Below are 17090 nucleotides of genomic sequence, written 5' to 3' on the forward strand. Positions count from 1 at the left end.
AGAGTTACGTCAGTGAAAACACACTTTCACATACTGTCATCTGAAACAGATTAATAATAATAGACAGTATTAGTTTGTTCCTGGCCCATAGTACTTTGCATGTATCAACTCATTTAGTCTTTAACTACTGCTACATTCCCTCTTTACATATGGGGTTAGGCAAAGCCAAGGGAATAGATAAATTGCACAAATTTACCCAGCTAATAAATAGTTAGGCTGGTATTCAACCTAGTCTGCTCCAGAGCCCTTGCGACTAACCACTATGCTATACTGCCACAGAACAAGTAACTGTCAAAGTACATAAAGGAAACAAAATCAGAATTTTAGGGTATTGTTTGTTCCATCAGAGCTTATTCTGAGATGCTCATATCATCAAAATCATATCCAATTCACTTTTCTTCCTGTACTACACGGGTTAAAAAAAAATGTGTTTTAATATCAAAGTCATTCTCTTGGTTAAAAACAGTTAATTTAGAACAAAGTACCAGCTAACTATTAGTGGTTTTCAGCAATCTTGTCATAAAATTAAAGGACATCTGAGTTTCTTCAGTTCAAGTTTCCTGTCCTTTACCCTAGTTTTTCTCTGTACGGCAGGTATTTTTTTCTTATCACATTGAAGACTTTTGTGGCTGTTGTTATAGTCACTTTATTAAAAAGGGTTCGAATGACTCTGTAGTTAATAGAATGGCACCTACTGCAACAGGACTAAACCGCTGATGAATGCTTGATATAAAAAATGTCTTCCCAAACTATCTTCGATATAAAATTTAACTTCAGAAAATGGTTTTTAAAGTCCAACATATGGGTATTATACTTACCAGCGTTTTTGATACAGGAAATACTTCAGACTTTACTATGCTTTCCAAAGACTTTAGTAAGAGAGTCAAAACTTCAGAACCTGGTTTCTCTTTTTTGTTACCTATCAAAAAGCAAAAAGGAGGGTGTAGTTTTTTTTGTTTTGGTTTTTTTTTTGAGTTGTCTTGCTCTGTCACCCAAGCTGGGGTACAGGGGCACAATGTTGTGCCAAACTCCACCCATCTCAATTTCCCAAAGTGTTGGGATTACAAATGAGTCACCACGCCCGGTCGAGAACGGTGTATTTCCTTTTTTTCTTGAAGGAGTTTCACTCTTGTTACCCAGGCTGGAGTGCAATGGCGCCATCTCCGCCTCCCGGATTCAAGCGATTCTCCTGCCTCAGCCTCCTAAGTAGCTGGGGATTACAGGCATGCACCACCATGCCTGGCTAATTTCGTATTTTTAGTAGAGGCGAGGTTTCTCCATGTTGGTCAGAATGGTCTCAAACTCCTGACCTCAGGTGATCTACCCGCCTTGACCTCCCAAAGTGTTGGGATTACAGGCATAAGCCACCGCACCCGGCTAGAAGGGTGTATTTCTAAGCATGTAATTTTAGAGATGACTATACAGAAAGCTGTAAAAATTTGTTTTTTTCTAAATCAACAATAGTAAGTACAGTTGACCCTTGAACAACAAGGGTTTGGACGGCATGAGTCCACTCATATTCAGATTTTCTTCCATCCCGGAAACAGCAAGTTCCACCCCTCCTCTTCCCTCCTTAGTGTACTCAACGTAAAGACAAGGATATAACCTGGTTCCACTTAATGACTGTGTCTTCTCTTATGATTTTCCTAATATTCTTTTCTCTAATTTACTATATTGCTAATGAACACAGAACACAGCATATAATGCACATAACATATAAATATGTGTTCATCAGCTATTTATGTTATCAGCAAGGCTTCCAACCAATAATAGGTTATCAGTAGTTAAGTTCTCGGGGAGTCAAAAGTTATATGTAGACTTTCAACCATATGGTGGGTCAGCACATCTAACCCCAGTGTTGTTCAAGCATTAACTATAAATTAAAGCCTGGAAGCTATGGTAATACAAGAAATACTTTTAAAATACATTTTATATACTGCCAAATAATTCACTGGATGCTATAAAAATCATCTGATCACCACCTGTTTCAAAAAAAAAAATCATTTGATCACTGTTAATAGTGCTTACCTGATTCAGTAACTGACTTCACCAAGCTAATTAGCTCCTTCCAGATAGCACTGACAACCACATCTGTCAAACAAAATAAACTTGAGTATTTTAAATAAAGTACATATGACTATGTACTATGACTAACACTCTCCCTTTACTTCCTTACACTAAAGAAATAAATTGAACAATATTTAATTTTCCTCACGATATTCAGCCCTGTAGTAAGTTTAAAAAACACTATCACTTCGTTTTTGTTTGTAGAAACTAAATATGTTTATTTTTTGAGATAGGGTCTCGCTCTGTCCAGGCTGGAGTAAAGCGGCACAATCATAGCTCACTGTCATCTCAACAACCTGGGCTCAAGCAGTCTTCCCACATCAGTCTCCCAAGTAGCTAGGACTGTAGGTACACACCACTACCCCCATCTAATTATTACTATTATTATTATTATTTTTTGTAAAGACAGCATTCTCACTACATTTCCCAGGCTGGTCTGACTCAAGCGAACCTCCCACCTTAGCCTCCCAAAGTGCTAGGGTTACAGGCATGAGCTACCATGTCCAGCCATAAATGTGTTCCTTAAAACAACTATAACATGTTAACACTGAATTGTATAACTAAGGGTAACTGCTTTATCTTTTTTTATTATCTTTCTTTTCTGAACTGAATGCCCACTACTTTTGAGGCAAAGATTGTTCACAGAGATTCAGAAAGATATCTAACAACCAACAGAAAAAAAATCATGTGATTCATTGTGATTCTTTTTCCAACCAGTTCCAACAGCAAACAATTTTTGAAATTTCCTTTCCTCATTATTTGATAGGCCATATAACACAGGAGTTTAGGTACAGATACTAAAGCCATAGAGCCTGACACAGTATTACCACTTACAAGCGACTCTGCACAACTTATGTATTTCCTGTATTACCCAATTTCCTCATTTGTAAAATGAACTAACATGGAACGTTACTGCCAAAATTAAATGAATATATGTAAAGTTCTCGCACAATCTGGCCAGTAGGTGGCACCATATAAATATTTTCTATTTTATCTTATTTTTTATTTTTTAATACTGAGTCTTGCTCTATCACCCAGGCTGGAGTGCAGTGGCACAATCTTGGCTCACTGCAACCTCCACCTCCTGGGCTCAAGCAATTCTCATGCCTCCGCCTCCCGAGCAGCTGGGCCTACAGGTATCTGCCAACACGCCCACCTAGTTTTTGTGTGTTTTGTAGAGACAGGGTTTTGTCATGTTGCCCAGGCTGGTCTCAAACAACTGAGCTCAAGTGATCCACTCACCTCGGCCTCCCAAAGTGCTGGGATTACAGGTGTGAGGTACTGTGACTGGCCTATTTTTTCTTTTTAAACACACATTTGAGCAAATAATAAATCAAATTCTCTTACCGGCGGCATCTTTTCCAACTGCAACAAAGCTATCATGAACAGCAGTGATAAGTGTATTTGCATGTTTGGAAAAAAAAGAAGGGCTGCTGATTAAGGGATGTTCCAGTGGCTCTGAAAGGGGGAGAATAAAAGATAATTATGTAAAACAACAGATTTACGAAATACATTTCTCACTATAAAACTTTAAAACGTCTATTAAGTAGGTGTGTTTTCTATAAAAAAAGATTCATATTTATTTCATACACAACTATAAAATATTTTGGCTGTGAAAAAATAACACCTCTCCTCACCCCAATGCAATAAGTCCTGGACTGTTTTAGTAATTAAAACTATTCTTAAAATATTTAAATACCTAAGCTCAGCACAAGTTTATTTTGCTTAGCAAAACTCAAGGCTTCTGGACCCAACAAGAAATGAAGCAACATTTCAAGTCCCAAAAGTTGAATGGAAGGGATTGTGGCCATTCCACCTAAATTCGAACTCAGGTTCATTCGGGGGGTTCCCGGGGCTCCATACGGGGAGGAAGCACCTTTAAGAAAAAAAAGAAAGGGTAAGTCATACAAGCTCATTTTATATTAGCTACCCAAGTGCATATATTTCATTTCAATGAAACTTTTAAACAGAGTTTAAATGTCTCAGGCATTAATCCATACCTTGAAATATTAATATGCAGGTATTCTGTAACAGAAATTTTTTTTTTTTTTTTTGAGACGGAGTCTCGCTCTGTCACCCAGGCTGGAGTGCAGTGGCCAGATCTCAGCTCACTGCAAGCTCTGCCTCCCGGGTTCACGCCATTCTCCTGCCTCAGCCTCCCGAGTAGCTGGGACTACAGGCGCCTGCCACCTCGCCCGGCTAAGTTTTTGTATTTTTAGTAGAGACGGGGTTTCACTGTGTTAGCCAGGATGGTCTCGATCTCCTGACCTCGTGATCCGCCCGTCTCGGCCTCCCAAAGTGCTGGGATTACAGGCTTGAGCCACCGCGCCCGGCCAAGTAACAGAAATTTTTAAGACTCAGATGGCAAATATAAAATAATACATATGAAATAACTGTCTTTCAATGATATACATAAAGAGACACTATAACTGCTAAGATTTTGAGACAGAGTCTCATTGCACTGCCAAGGCTACAGTGCAGTGGTATAATCATAGTTCACTAAAATCTCAAACTCCTGGGCTCAAGCAATTCTCCCACCAGCATTCCAAGTAGCCGTAACTATAGATGGATGGATGTCACTGTGCTCTGCTAATTTTTTAATTTTTTGTAGAGACAGGGTCTCACTATGTAGCACAGGCAGTATCAAACTCCTGGCGTCAAGTGATCCTCCCACCTCAGCCTTCCCAAGTGCTGAGATTATAGGTGCGTGCCACTGCACCTGGCTGAAGTGTTGTTTTTGTTCTGAGACTGAGTCTCGCTCTGTTGCCCAGACTGGAGTGCAGTGGCATGACCTCGGCTCATTGCAACCTCCGCCTTCCAGGGTTCAAGCGATTCTCCTGCCACAGCCTCCCATGTACCAGGGCTTACAGGTGCCCACCACCATGCCCGGCTAATTTTTGTATTTTTGGTAGAGACGGGGTTTCACCGTGTTGGCCAGGCTGGTCTCAAACGCCTGACCTCAAGTGATCTGCTGGTCTCGGCCTCCCAAAGTGCTAGGGTTACAGGCGTGAGTCACCTCGCCCAGCCAATGTGTTGTTTTTAATAGTGCTAAGATTCCGGTTCTAAAACCAACAGACTTTCATGTTAATTGCTCTGAGGCTTTTTTTGTAATGTACCTCATATAATGTACTGAAAATACATCTGTCTTTTCTAACCACAACTACGTGCTTACAACAGTACTCAGTAACATAAAAACAAAACAAAAAAAACAGGAAGACATAATGGATTTTTTGGTAACGAATCTAAAAATTATGAAGTGCTTCATTTCATACGAAAAACACTGAGTAAAACCTCTCAAAGCTTGTTTTATTTCCTACTTCAAAACTATGGTTCTAGGTCAACAAAGCCTGATTAAAAAAGCAAAAACCAACAATATCTACCTCTTACCTTTGTGTACAGGAGTCATAGGATTTAAACCTGGAGATGTAGCTACATGACACGAATTGCCTTGAGGTGAGGCATTAGAATCAATGCTTATTGTACTTTGAATCAGAGGCACACAAACCTATGGGGTAAAAGAGAAAACATCGATCTATAAACTATATATCTGTCACAGTTTCTAAAAGCCTCACATAATATAAATTTCATTAAATGGAGCCTTAATATATTCCATTTTACAGATTGTTTCCATGCACAAACAGGCTAAAAAATGAAATTTGGAAAAAATATAAACATTTTATTACAATTGTATTTGCCCTAAATGTGTGTTACCTAAATTTGTTTATATACATAAACATCTGAATTGTATACATTATTGATAGACTAATTTAAACTTTTTAAAACTCTGGAACATCATCCTAGTACCAGTCACCTGTAGTTACCAAATAAATTATTCCAATTAATGTATTGGACAAATGCAAATAATTAGCCTACTGGACCCTTAAAACGGTAGAATTTGGAAAATTCATTATGATCCAAATTACATTATTGACAATACCCATCTTCAATTACTTCATGTTATATAAAATTTAAAACTCTTAATATATTAAAAAATTAAGAACTGAATAAAAATGGCTTAAGTCATCCTTTCCAAGAATGCATTCCCTGCTATGCAGCTATTTACATAAAACATAAGGACTATAGATGCATAAGTAAAATATACCCCCAAAATCCAAAATAAGTGAAGAAATGAGAAAGATGTTAGCAGAGCTGCTCCTTTTAACTGTAAAAAAAATTCAAAAACCAGGCCAAGTGCCATGGCTCACGCCTGTAATCCCAGCATTTTGGGAGGCCGAGGCAGGTGGACCACGAAGTCAGGAGATCGAGACCATCCTGGCTAACACAATAAAACCCTGTCTCTACTAAAAATACAAAGAATTAGCCGGGTGTGGTGGTGGGTGCCTGTAGTCCCAGCTACTCTGGAGGCTGAGGCAGGAGAATGGCGTGAACCCGGGAGGTGGAGCTTGCAGTGAGCCGAGATTGCGTCACTGCACTCCAGCCTGGGTGACAGAGCAAGACTCCATCTCAAAAAAAAAAATTCAAAAACCAAGGATGGAAATAATTGCAAAAAACCCAAAAGGTTTAGGTAAGATTAAACTTTATGTCTAAATACTAGTAAGGATATGCAAATCCTGAAGAATTCATAAAATCACTGCGTAACAATTAAAAAGAACCTACAAATAGGATTAAATCACTGGTTATCACTATGCAGCCTAGAAAACAGAGGAACAAAAAATAACTACCCAGTGTAGCACTTGATTTCTCTCTCTCTCTTTTTTTTTTTGAGATGGAGTCTCACTCCATTGCCTGGGCTGGAGTGCAGTGGCGTGATCTTAGATCACTGCAACCTCCAACTCCTGGGTTCAAGCAATTCTCCTCAGCCTCCCGAGTAGCTGAGACTTCAGGCACGTGCCACCATACCCAGCTAATTTTTTGTATTTTAGTAGACATGGGGTTTCAACATGTTGCCCAGGCTGGTCTCGAACTCCTGAGCTCAGGCAATCCACCTGCCACTGCCTCCCAAAGTGCTAGGATTACAGGTGTGAGCCACCATGCCCGGCTGATTTCTATTTCACTGATGCTGGTTTTCTTCTCAATTATATTCCAAATCCTCTAGGGAAAAAAAGCCTCTTTTTAAAATCATAATGCTTGAAGAGTAAGAATGAGTATTTGATTACTTGCTGATTTAAAAACATTTCAGGGCCAGGCGCGATGGCTCATGCCTGTAAGCCAGCACTTGGGGAGGCTGGGGCAGGCGGATCATTTGAGGCCAGGAGTGTGAGACCAGCCTGGCCTCCATGGTGAAACCCTGTCTATACTAAAAATACAAAAAATCAGCCAGGTGTGGTCGTGTGCCTGTAGTCCCAGCTACTTGGGAGGCTGATGCAGGATAATCACTTGAACCCAGGAGATGGAGATTGCAGTGAGCCGAGATCGTGCCACTGCACTCCAGCCTGGGCAACAGAACAAGACTGTGTCTCAAAATAAATAAATAAATAAATAATAAATAAAAACATTTCAGGTAAAGAGGCTCCATTTCAAGCAATTGAACAATATCCCTGTGGGAAATGAATTTAAGTTCTCTGCCAGTCAAGTGGAAGATCTTTTATATGTTCTAGTCTGCTAACAAATAGCAAAAATAACACTAAAAGAGTGCATTGGTAAGAACTTAAGAACACATTAACAAAAACATAAAGTGCTATAGTAAACACTTGTAATGTTACCTGTTCAAAATTAGCAGGAAGATGAGGTCCAAGTCTCATCAGTAAATACCACCAGACTTCTAGTTTTGTTAATGCTAGAGTTTCTGTTCTCACGTGGATTGAACTCAAAGGCTGCATTAACAACTTGAGTCTTTTTGCACTACATAGTATATCTTAAAAGAAAATAAGCACACAGGTAAAGAGACGTCCAAGCTAAAGATTAACTCCAACATTAGCTATGCAACAGTCTTTTATCACAGCAAGAGAACAGATTTTAAAATACTTTTTAAAAAAATAAATCCCCAGGATGTCCTTGCTCTACCCAAAACTTGCATTTTCATAAACTGTAGTACCGCTGAACCAAAGACACTAAATAAGGCAAAAATGTATTTTAAAACAAATAAGTAGTATTTATTAGATACTGTGTGCCAGGGGCAATTTCCCACCAGGAAATACTTTAGGTTGGTTACAAATGAGGGGATGCTACTGACATCTTATGGGTAGAGTACTAGGGACACTACTAAACTTCAACACACAGGACAGTCCTGAAAAACAAATCATCCAGCATAAAATGCCAAAACTTTGAGAAATACTGTCCTAGCTGCTTTAGCATTCTCATTATCCCCATTTGACAAAGAAACAGAAGCATGTTTACATTATGTCAAAAAAGGCTATCATTTTAAAAATCAATTATTAATATATTTCACCAAAAATCATTACTACTGGGGCAACTGATTGAATACATTTTTGAAATCTAAATAGATTCAGATTCAGGACTGCCCTATCTTAACAATAATCATATTGTTAAAATTCAGCATAGAAATTAAATCCAATCTTCAGACAAAACATTTATGCCAAATGAGTAAGACTGGGGATATGAAAAATTAAGACATAGTCTGTGCTAAAATAACTTGTCGAAAAGACCTTAAAAGGGTTGGGCATGGTGGCTCACGCCTATAATCCTAGCACTTTGGGAGGATGAGGAGGGCAGGTCACTTGAGGTCAGGAGTTTGAAACCCGCCTGGCCAACATGGTGAAATCCTGTCTCTACTAAAATTACACAAAGGTTAGATGCGCGTTGCATTGGGCGCCTGTAATACCAGCTACTCAGGAGGCTAAGGCAGGAGAATCGCTTGAACCCAGGAGGCAGAGGTTGCAGTAAGCTGAGATCGTGACACTGCACTCCAGGCTGGGCAACAGAGTGAGACTCCGTCCCGAATAAACAAACAAACAAACAAACAGACTTGGAAAGGACTCAGTCAGGCCATGTATTTGGTAGAATGTCACTCAACAATGTCTGTTACAACTACTCTGCCATTTAGCTATTTCAATTAACAGTTCTATAAGAAAATAAAGGCAGATCACTGTATGAACAAGTTATCCAGTCCAAGACACTTACTTTTTGGGGGCCCCTATTCTTTTCGTTCGTTCATTCATTCATTCAGAGACGGAGTTTCGCTCTTGTTGCCCAGCCTGGAGTGCAATGGCGCCATCTCGGCTCACTGCAGCCTCCTCCTCCAGGGTTCAAGCGATTCTCCTGCCTCAGCCTCCCAAGTAGCTGGGATTACAGGCATGTGCCACCATGTCCGGCCAATTTTGTATTTTTAGTAGAGACGGGGTTTCTCCATGTTGGTCAGGCTGCCCTCTAATTCGAGAACTCAGGTGATCCGCCCACCTCTCAAAGTGCTGGGATTACAGGCGTGAGCCACCACGCCTGGCCTCTATTCTATTTATGAGAAGAGCTCCATAATAATATCTCTACAATAGCAGAGATTAATTACCATGCAATAAACCAATCTCCTTTAATTACAAAATCTGATTTTACACAGGACAGTGATGGATGCCCAGTTTTTGACTACTTTTTCTAGTCGGCCATTGAGCCATTCTACCCAGTAAAATTTAAGTGGATATGTATATAAGATTCTTAGAAGGTTATTTCTAGGTATAGGTGACTCAGCTGTGAAGAAGTCTTTCCTGTTCTACCTTCCCTCCTTCCTGTCTGCAACTAAGACAAATCGAAGATGGCAGAGCAAAAGCAGTCATCTGATTCCTTGATGACTTCCTGGATCCACAGTATTAGTCGTGGATTCCCTAGCTCTGAACTTATTTTTAACTTACCCTCTTTAAACTACTCTTATTTTATGCTTTAACTTAATTCCGAAAGATTGTAGTCCCAAACATTACTTCTGGGTTTACAGTTAGACCCAAATACATGCCAGCTCATAAACATAAAAATAAGCTACAATTTCAATTTAAAATTATAGTAGACTGAGCACAGTGGCTCACACCTGCAATCCTAACACTTTGGAAGGCTGAGGTAGGTAGATCACTTGAGTCCAGGAGTTTGAGAGTAGCCTGAGCAACATGGTCTAATCCCGCCTCTACAAAAGATACAAAAACTAGCCAGACATGGTGGCACACGCCTGTAGTCCCAGCTACCTCAGGGGCTGAGGTGGATCACTAGAGCCCAGGAGGTCAAGGCTGCAGTCAGCCATGATCATGCCACTGCACTCCAGCCTGGGTGACAGGATAAGACCCTAAGAGAGAAAAAAGAAAAAAAAAAAAAACCTATACCCCCAAAATATATGTACTAGTATTTTAAATAAAAGTAATTAAAGGGCTAGGAGCAGTGGCTCTTGCCTGTAATCCCAGCACCTTGGGAGACTGAAGCAGGCGGATCACAAGGTAAGGAGATGAAGACCATCCTGGCTAACACGTGAAATCCCGTCTCTACTAAAAATACAAAAAATTAGCCAGGCATGGTGGCGGGCGCCTGTAGTCCCAGATACTTGGGAGGCTGAGGCAGGAGAATGGCCTGAACCCGGGAGGCGGAGCTTGCAGTGAGCTGAGATTGCATCACTGCACTCCAGCCTAGGCGACAGAGCGAGACTCCGACTCTGTCTCAACAACAAAAAATGTAATTACAGTTAATGCAAATAATCACAATACAAAACATATTAAAAGGAGGAAAAAATGAGATAAATAATGGTCTTTGGCAGGAAAAATATAGGATAACAAGTCAACATTACTTAGCAGTTCTTGTAAACGCACAGTATTAATTAAAACTAAGATTAACTACCACCTAGTTAAGTACTCATATTAACCCAGTTTTGGGCTAAATATTCTTTCTTGTGAATATATTATCATAAAACTCCACTGGACAATAAGAAGGTAAGGTTAAAGTAGTAAATCAAAAAGAATGACTTCCAAATATCAATATTCAACCACTATTAGGTACTCTTTTAGAAATCCTGAAAGAAATAAGGCCATCAATCACTGATATTTTTATTCCATGGAAATCACAACTGTTTCCTATCATCTACTGGTTATGTGACCTCTGGAAAATTACTCAATCTCTCTAAAATAGTGACTAATAATTACATCTCAGGTCTATTGTGATGATTAAACAAAATATACATAAAGCACTCAATTCAGAGCTAACACGTAAGAAAGTCACAAATAGGCTGGGTGCAGTGGCTCACATCTGTAATCCCAGCATTTGGGAGGCCAAGGCGGGTGGATCACTTGAGTTCAGGAGTTTGAGACCAGCCTGGCCAACATAGTGAAACCCTGTCTCTACTAAAAATACAAATATTAGCTGGGTATGGTGGTAGGCATCTGTAATCCCAGCTACTCGGGAGGCTGAGGCAGGAGAATCGCTTGAACCTGGGAGGCGTGGGTTGCAGGGAGCCAAGATCCCACCACTGCACTCCAGCCTGGGCAAGAGTGACACTCTGTCTCGATAAGATAAGACAAGACAAGATAAGATAAGATAGGATAGGATAACATAACATAAAATATAAAAAATAAAATATAAAAAATAAAATAAAATAAATAAAGGAAGCCACAAACAGTTATTTTTCACTTTGTTCAGTTTTTGAAATACTGTAAAACAGATTTTATATTTGTGATTTTCAATGCCTAGTATGTGAATTCTATTTTCAGTACAAATTTATTACTGTTCCCTTAAAATGAAAATAATTCAGTAGTAGCTTAATTTCAACTTAAAATCCAAAAAAACAGAAAAATTTCATTTGTCTTGCTTTAAGCAAAATGAATTCATAGAAAATCAAAATTGTTAAAATATTACCTGGATTCAAAGCAAAATTATCTATTAAACTCTTCCAAGCAATAAAAGCTATTTTTTTAATCATGGGTGCTCCACTACGAAATCCAAGTTCTTCTAGTTGCAACAGAGAATTGATGAAACTCCCACTTCGATGCAAGGTCTAAAAAAGGGAAAAATCATGAAGAAGTTATTTATCTGCATGAAACAGAATAATTGCTATCATTCCTTTATTCATTCACTTAATAGATGCTCTTAGGACTTCATAATCTAATGGGGAGACAAAAGATAAATTATTCACAAACATAAAGAGATGTGTTAAATGTTAGGTATGTTAAAAGTCTTAGGAATTTAAGAAAATAAACTTTAAACACACATTCCAAAATCAAGACCAAAAAATATATAAAGTTTGAAGAAGCAGATAATGCGTAACACAGAACACTTCTAAAACATTAGAGAAAATTAGGAGAGTAGATAAATCCCAAACTTTATCAAAGCAATACCAAACAAAATATATGTTTATATTAAAGAATTAGAGAAAAAAGATGTTGAACCCTGAAAATAATAAAAATAACCTTTCAAACAAACTGAAAGGAAAATTAAGGAAACATCTAATTTCATGGCTGTAAAAGAAACATTTTTAAAAAACAGTAGTATCTGCTAATAAAAAATAGTAAAAGTGAGATAAAAATCAAGAAAACTGAATAAGGTTTCTTTTTTCTGAGAGGGAGTCTCACTCTGTCGCCCAGGCTACAGTGCAGTGGTGCTATTTCGGCTCACTGCAGTCTCCTGGGTTCAACTGATTCTCCTGCCTCAGCCTCCCAAGTAGCTGGGATTACTGGCTAATACTACCACGCCCAGCCAATTTTTGTTTTGTTTTGTTTTGTTTGCAATGGGAGTCTGGCTCTGTCACCCAGGCTGGAGAGCAATGGCTGGATCTCAGCTCACTGCAACCTCTGCCTCCTAGGTTTAAGCGATTCTCCTGCCTCAGCCTCCCAAGTAGCTGGGATTACAGGTGCATGCCACCATGCCTAGCTAATTATTGTATTTTTAGTTGAGGCAAGGTTTCACCATGCTGGCCAGGCTGGTCTCGATCTCTGGAACTCAGGGTGATCCGTCCACCTCGGCTTCCCAAAGTGCTGGGATTACAGGAGTGAGCCACCAGGACCAGTCTAATTTTTATATTTTTAGTAGAGATAAGGTTTTGCCATGCTGGCCAGGCTGGTATCTAACTCCTGACCTCAAATGACCCACCCGCCTCAGCCTCCCAAAGTGCTAGGATTACAGACGTGAGCCACCACAGCCAGCAGAAAACCGGATAGCTTCTGAATTACTTCCAAATATTATGTAAGATTTAAATGAGAAAACTATTAAAACAAAAGAAAAATATGAGCTCAGGAGGAAAAAAAAAATAGGCCAGGCACGGTGGCTCACACCTGTAATCCTAGCACTTTGGGAGGTCAAGGCAGGTGGATCACCTAAGGTCGGGAGTTCGAGACCAGTCTGACCAATATGGAGCAATCCCTTTTCTACTAAAAACACAAAAATCAGCCAGGCGTGGTGGCACATGCCTGTAATCCCAGCTACTCGGCAGGCTAAGACAGGAGAATCACTTGAACCCAGGAGGCCGAGGTTGCAGTGAGCCGAGATCGTGCTTGCACTCCAGCCTGGGCAACAAGCGTGAAACTCTGTCTCAAAAAGAAGAAAAAAAGGAAAATAAAGTACAAAATGGAAAAATGACAAGTAATGCATCACAAATAAAAAATTACATAAACACGAATGCTCCTAACAGGCTATAAACCACATATAATCTTAACACACTATAAACCAGTAACAAAAAAAAAAATGGAAGGCAGGGCGCAGTGGCTCACACCTGTAATCCCAGCACTTTGGGAGGCCGAGACGGGCGGATCACGAGGTCAGGAGATCGAGACCATCCTGGCTAACACGGTGAAACCCCGTCTCTACTAAAAATACAAAAAATTAGCTGGGCGTGGCAGGTGCCTGTAGTCCCAGCAACTTGGGAGGCTGAGGCAGGCAAATGGTGGGAACCCAGGAGGCGGAGCTTGCAGTGAGCCGAGATCACGCCACTGCACTCCAGCCGGGGCGACAGAGCGAGACTCTGTCTCAAATAAAATAAAATAAAAAATAATAATAAAATAAAATAAAATAAAAAATGGATTAGAAAACAAAAAACATACAAGTTAGCTACAAGAGCTAAAGGAAATACTTCGTAACAGATCTAGCCCAAGAAGTTAGACACAAGATGAAAACTACAAAGCACTGCTGAAAGAAACTAAAGACCTAGGCCTGGCACAGTGGCTGACTCCTGTAATCCCAGCACTCTGGGAGGCCAAGGCGGGTGGACTGCTTTAGGTCATGAGTTTGAGACCAGCCTGGCCAACGTGGTAAAATCCCGTCTCTACTAAAAATACAAAAACGAGTCAGGCATGGTGGCAGGCGCCTATAATCCCAGCTACTCGGGAGGCCAAGGCAGGAGAATCACTTGAACCCAGGAGGCTGAGGTTACAGTGAGCCAAGACTGCGCCACAGCACTATAGCCAGAAAGACTCTGTCTCAAAAAAAAAAAAAAAAAAAAAAAAAAAAACCTAAACAAATGGAAAGACATCTGCTCATTGGTAGAAAGACTTAACATCAATGAAATGCTAACTACTCAAGGCATTATACGCAGATTCATCACAATCCCTACCATGAATTCAACTGTCTTTTTCACAGATAAAGAAGTCTATCGTCAAATTAACACGGAATTGCAAAGAGCCTCAAAAAGCCAAAACAGCCAGCGTGGTGGCTCACACGAGTAATCCCAACACTTTGGGAGGCCAAGGCGGGCAGATTACAAGGTCAGGAGTTCGAGACCAGCCTGGCCGATATGGTGAAACACCATCTCTACTAAAAATACAAAACTTCAGCCAGGCATGGTGGTGTGCAACTGCAGTCCCAGCTACTCAGGAGGCTGAGGCAGGAAAATCACTTGAACCCAGGAGGCGGAGGTTGCAGTGAGCTGAGATCACGCCGCTGCACTCCAGTCTGGGTGACAGGGAGAGTCTCCAGCTCAAAAAAAAAAAAAATTTTTTTTTTAAATTAAAAGCCAAAACAATCCTGAAAAATAAGAAAACCAGACAACTCACACTGACTGACTTCCAAACGTAGTATAAAGCTGCAGTAATTAATACATATGGTAACTGCATAAGGACAGCCATACACACTAACAGCACAGAATACTGAGCTTGGATATAAATCTTTGCACCTGTGTTCAAATGATTTTCAAAAGGCCACCAAAGGCCAGGTGCAGTGGCTCATGCCTGTAATCCCAGCACTTTGGGAGGTCGAGGCGGGTGGATCTCTTGAGCTCAGAAGTTCGAGACCAGCCTGGCCAATGTGGTAAAACCCCATCTCTAATAAAAATACAAAAAAGAAAAAAAATTAGCCGAGCAAGGTGGTGGGCACCTGTAATCCCAGCTACCTGGGAGACTGAGGCAGGAGAATTGCTTGAACCCAGGAGGTAGAGGTTGCACTGAGCCGAGATCATGCCACTGCACTGCAGCCTTGGCAACAGAGTAAGACTGTCTCAAAAAACAAAAAAAAAGGGGGTACCAAAAGGATTTAATAAAAACAACCTTTTCAATAAATGGTACTGAGGAATCTGAACATCTACACGCAAAAGGATGAACCTGGACTCTCACCTTACACCATATCCAAATATTCACTCAAAATGGTTCAAAGATCTATATTCAAGATCTAAAACTGGAAAATTCTTACAAGAACACATGGGGAAACAAAAATGACATTGGATTTGGCAACAACTTCATGAATATGATGTCAAGTATGAGCAATAACAAAAAATATACATAATATACCAAAATTAAAAACTGTGCAATGGATATTACCAAGAAAGCAAAAGAGAACCTATAGAATGGAAACAAATATTTGCAAATCACATAACTGATACGGGATGAATATCAAAAACATATAAAGAACTACAACTCAACAAAAATTCAAACCTACTCCAAAATGGACCAAGGACTTAGACATTTCTCCACAGACAATTAAAACAGCCAAGAACCAAGTGAAAAGATGTTCAACATCACTAGTAATCAGAGAAATGCAAATCTATACCAAATCAATCCCACTTCACATTCACTAGAATGGCTATCAAAAACAAAAAGAAAATAAAAAGTGTTGGTGAGGATGTTAAGAAAGTGGAACCCTAGTGCATTACGGGTGGGAATGTAAAAAGGTGCAGCTGCTACAGAAGAGTTTGGTGCTGGCTGGTCCAAGTGGCTCATGCCTGTAATCCAGCAAATTTGGAGGCTGAGGCAAGCGGATCACTTGAGTTGGAAACCAGCCTGAGCAGCATGGCAAAATCCCATCTCTACAAAAAATATGGAAAAAAAAAAATTCAGCTGGGCAGGGTGGTAGTCCCAAGTAATCGGGAGGCTGAGGTGGGAGGATGGTTTGAGCCTGGGAGACAGGTTGAAGTGAGTGAGGTTGTGCCACTGCACTCCAGCCTGGGTGACAGAGCCAGACCTTGTCTCAAAAAAAGAAAGAGTTTGAGGCTTTCTCAAAAAGTTCAACATAGAATTACTACATAACCCAGCAATTCCACTCTTAAACATATACCCAAAAAACTGAAAGCGGTAACTCTGACAGATTTGTACACTGGTGTTTACAGCAACATTATTCACAATAGCCAAAAGGTAGAAACAACCTAAATGTCTCTCAACAGATACACAAAATGTGTTATATACAATCACTCAGCCATAAGAATGCAACTTTAATATATGTTATGACATGGATAAATCTTAAAAACTTTATGCTGCCAGGCACGGTGGCACATGCCTGTAATCCCAGCACTTTGGGAGGCCGAGGTGGGCAGATCACGAGGTCAGGAGATCAAGATCATCCTGGCCAAAATGGTGAAATCCTTCCTGTCTCTACTAAAAACACAAAAATTAGCTGGGCATAGAGGCACATGCCTGTAGTCCCAGCTACTCAGTAGGCTGAGGCAGGAGAATTGCTTGAACCCACGAGGCAGAGGTTGCAGTGAGCTGAGATCACACCATTGCACTCCAGCCTGGGCGACAAGAGTGAAACTCTGTCTCAAAAAAAATAAAAAAAACTTTATGCTTAGTGAAATAAGCCAGACACAGAGGAGCAAATATGTTATAATTTCACTTTTATGAGGTACCTAGAATAAGCAAATTCATAGAGACTGAAAGTAGAACAAAAGGGTGATGTCTGGGTGGGGGAGGAGGGCAGAGGGAGTTTACTGCTTAATGGGTACAGTTTTTGTT

General features: G+C 40.1%; 2 protein-coding genes across 10 annotated transcripts in view; one reads left to right on the plus strand and one right to left on the minus strand.

Annotated features, from left to right (window-relative positions):
- Nucleotides 1–17090, plus strand: part of RND3 (Rho family GTPase 3) — a 1016315-nt gene that overhangs the window by 46506 nt on the left and 952719 nt on the right. The window lies entirely within an intron of this gene.
- Nucleotides 1–17090, minus strand: part of RIF1 (replication timing regulatory factor 1) — a 72103-nt gene that overhangs the window by 41017 nt on the left and 13996 nt on the right. For all 9 annotated transcript variants that reach the window (XR_007718069.1, XM_050750414.1, XM_050750408.1 and 6 more), the window contains 7 exons: nucleotides 11800–11938; nucleotides 7731–7882; nucleotides 5455–5572; nucleotides 3767–3943; nucleotides 3415–3525; nucleotides 2029–2091; nucleotides 819–919 (listed from right to left, as the gene is read on the minus strand). Coding sequence is in view for 8 of the 9 variants with exons in the window: in XM_050750414.1 (XP_050606371.1) it covers nucleotides 819–919; nucleotides 2029–2091; nucleotides 3415–3525; nucleotides 3767–3943; nucleotides 5455–5572; nucleotides 7731–7882; nucleotides 11800–11938 (861 nt within the window). In the remaining variant the exon portion in view is untranslated. The remainder of the gene's footprint in view (nucleotides 1–818; nucleotides 920–2028; nucleotides 2092–3414; nucleotides 3526–3766; nucleotides 3944–5454; nucleotides 5573–7730; nucleotides 7883–11799; nucleotides 11939–17090) is intronic.

This window comes from Macaca thibetana, chromosome 12 (assembly GCF_024542745.1).
Source record: "Macaca thibetana thibetana isolate TM-01 chromosome 12, ASM2454274v1, whole genome shotgun sequence".
In the NCBI taxonomy this organism is placed as follows: domain Eukaryota; kingdom Metazoa; phylum Chordata; class Mammalia; order Primates; family Cercopithecidae; genus Macaca; species Macaca thibetana.